The 1,769-nt window shown below is 61.3% G+C and overlaps 1 protein-coding gene across 1 annotated transcript; it reads right to left on the bottom strand.

Annotated features, from left to right (window-relative positions):
• On the bottom strand, window positions 1-1,508 carry LOC137310127 (actin-1-like). Its single transcript, XM_067978098.1, has one exon. It carries the CDS (start codon window positions 1,231-1,233, stop codon window positions 70-72), a length of 1,164 nt encoding a protein of 387 aa, XP_067834199.1. The 5' UTR covers window positions 1,234-1,508; the 3' UTR covers window positions 1-69.
• Between the last annotated feature and the right edge of the window lie 261 nt (window positions 1,509-1,769).

Below are 1,769 nucleotides of genomic sequence, written 5' to 3'. Positions count from 1 at the left end.
ATTCTGTTTATTTATTAGAATTGTCGTCACTCACTGCCGTCGCTCAACACACACACGTCTGACAATCACTCAGAAGCACTTGCGATGGACGATCACTGGACCTTTCTCATCGTAGTCCTTGCGACGGACCCACATGGACTGGAAGGTGTTGAGACAGGCGGTGATGGAGCCTCCAATCCACACCGAGAACTTGCGTTGCGGGGAGGCGTAAACGTTCAGCTTGGACCTGTTGGGCGCCAGCTGCCCCATCTCCTTCTGGATGCGCTCGGCGAAACCGGGGAACATGGAGGAGCCCCCGGACAGCACGATGTTGTTGAGCAGCTCGGGCTGGTGCTCCACCTTGCACTTCTCCAGGCTTTTCAGGGCCAGCACGTGGAGGCCGGGGTCGGTGAGGCCCACGACCTCGGGTTTGAACAGCGACTCGGGGCAGCGGAATCGCTCGTTGCCGATGGTGATGATGTGCCCGTCGGGCAGCTCGTAATCGGTCAGGTAGTCGTTCTCGTTGGCCACCATCTCCTCGTTGAAGTCCTGGGCCACGTAGCAGCAGGTCTGCTTGATGTTCCTCACGATGTGCATCTCGTCGGGGCTGAAGGGGTTACCGCACTCCTCCAGCAGCTTGGCCATGTACTCGGTCAGCCCCCCGCCGGCCAGGTCCAGGCGGAAGGTGGCGTGGGGCATGGTGTAGCCGTTGTGAATGGGCGCCGTGTAGGAGACCCCCAGGCCTGACTCGATGATCAGGCCGGTGGTCCTCCCGGTGGAGTAGAGCGACAGCAGGGACTGGTGGGCCACGTACATGGCGGGGACCCCGAATCCCTCGAACAAGAGCTCGGCCGACTTCTCCCGGTTGGTGGTGGGGGACAGGGGGGCATCCGAGAGAAGCACGGCATGCTCCTCGGGAGCCACGCGCAGCTCCTGGTAGAAGACATGGTGCCAGAGCATCTCCAGGGCGTCCCAGTCCGTCACGATGCCATTTGTCACCACCCTGGTCTTGATCACCCAGGGGTCGTTGGGGATGGCACTGCCAATGTAATAGTCAGGCACCTTGTGGGCCTCGTCTCCTGTCTGGTTCGGGATGCCCACCAGCGACCGCACCACCACACGGGGCTTGTCGTCGCCGGCAAAGCCGGCCTTGGTGTAGCCGGTGCCGTTGTCCATCACCACGGCCGCAGTCTCGGTGAAGGCCTCCTGGGCCACGGGTGGGGGCTGAGGGGCAGCCAGGCCTGGTTTGCTCATTCTGATCGCAGGTTTCTCGTCACTCCTCCAAGCAGCTTTGCCGGTCCGCTCCCTCCTGAGTCTCACCCTCACTACCCAGGTGACCCCCTCCCCAACCCGCCTCGTCACCCCGGCAACGGCCCAGGTCACAATCTCACTCGACACGTCATCACTGCCCAGGTGACCTTTGACCTCAGAGTCCTACAGAGTCACAGTCCCCACAGTTGATATCACTGAGGAGGAGGGGGGGGGGCAAAGGGGCCATCATCGGGACCCCTCCCCCCCCTACCCTCCAACCTCCCTCATCCCTCATCCCTCACACCCACCCTCACCCCCTCCCCACCATCACCCCGTCCCCACCCTTCACCCCCAGACCCACCCTCATAAGAACTTAAGAAATAGGAGCAGGAGTAGGCCGTTCGGCCCCTCGAGCCTGCTCCGCCATTCATAGAATCATAGAAGTTACAACATGGAAACAGGCCCTTCGGCCCAACATGTCCATGTCGCCCAGTTTATACCACTAAGCTAGTCCCAATTGCCTGCACTTGGCCCATATC

Source organism: Heptranchias perlo, unplaced genomic scaffold (genome assembly GCF_035084215.1).
Source record: "Heptranchias perlo isolate sHepPer1 unplaced genomic scaffold, sHepPer1.hap1 HAP1_SCAFFOLD_223, whole genome shotgun sequence".
Taxonomy (NCBI): domain Eukaryota; kingdom Metazoa; phylum Chordata; class Chondrichthyes; order Hexanchiformes; family Hexanchidae; genus Heptranchias; species Heptranchias perlo.
Note: the sequence above shows the minus strand (reverse complement) of the source record. Positions and strands in the feature narration are given on the sequence as shown.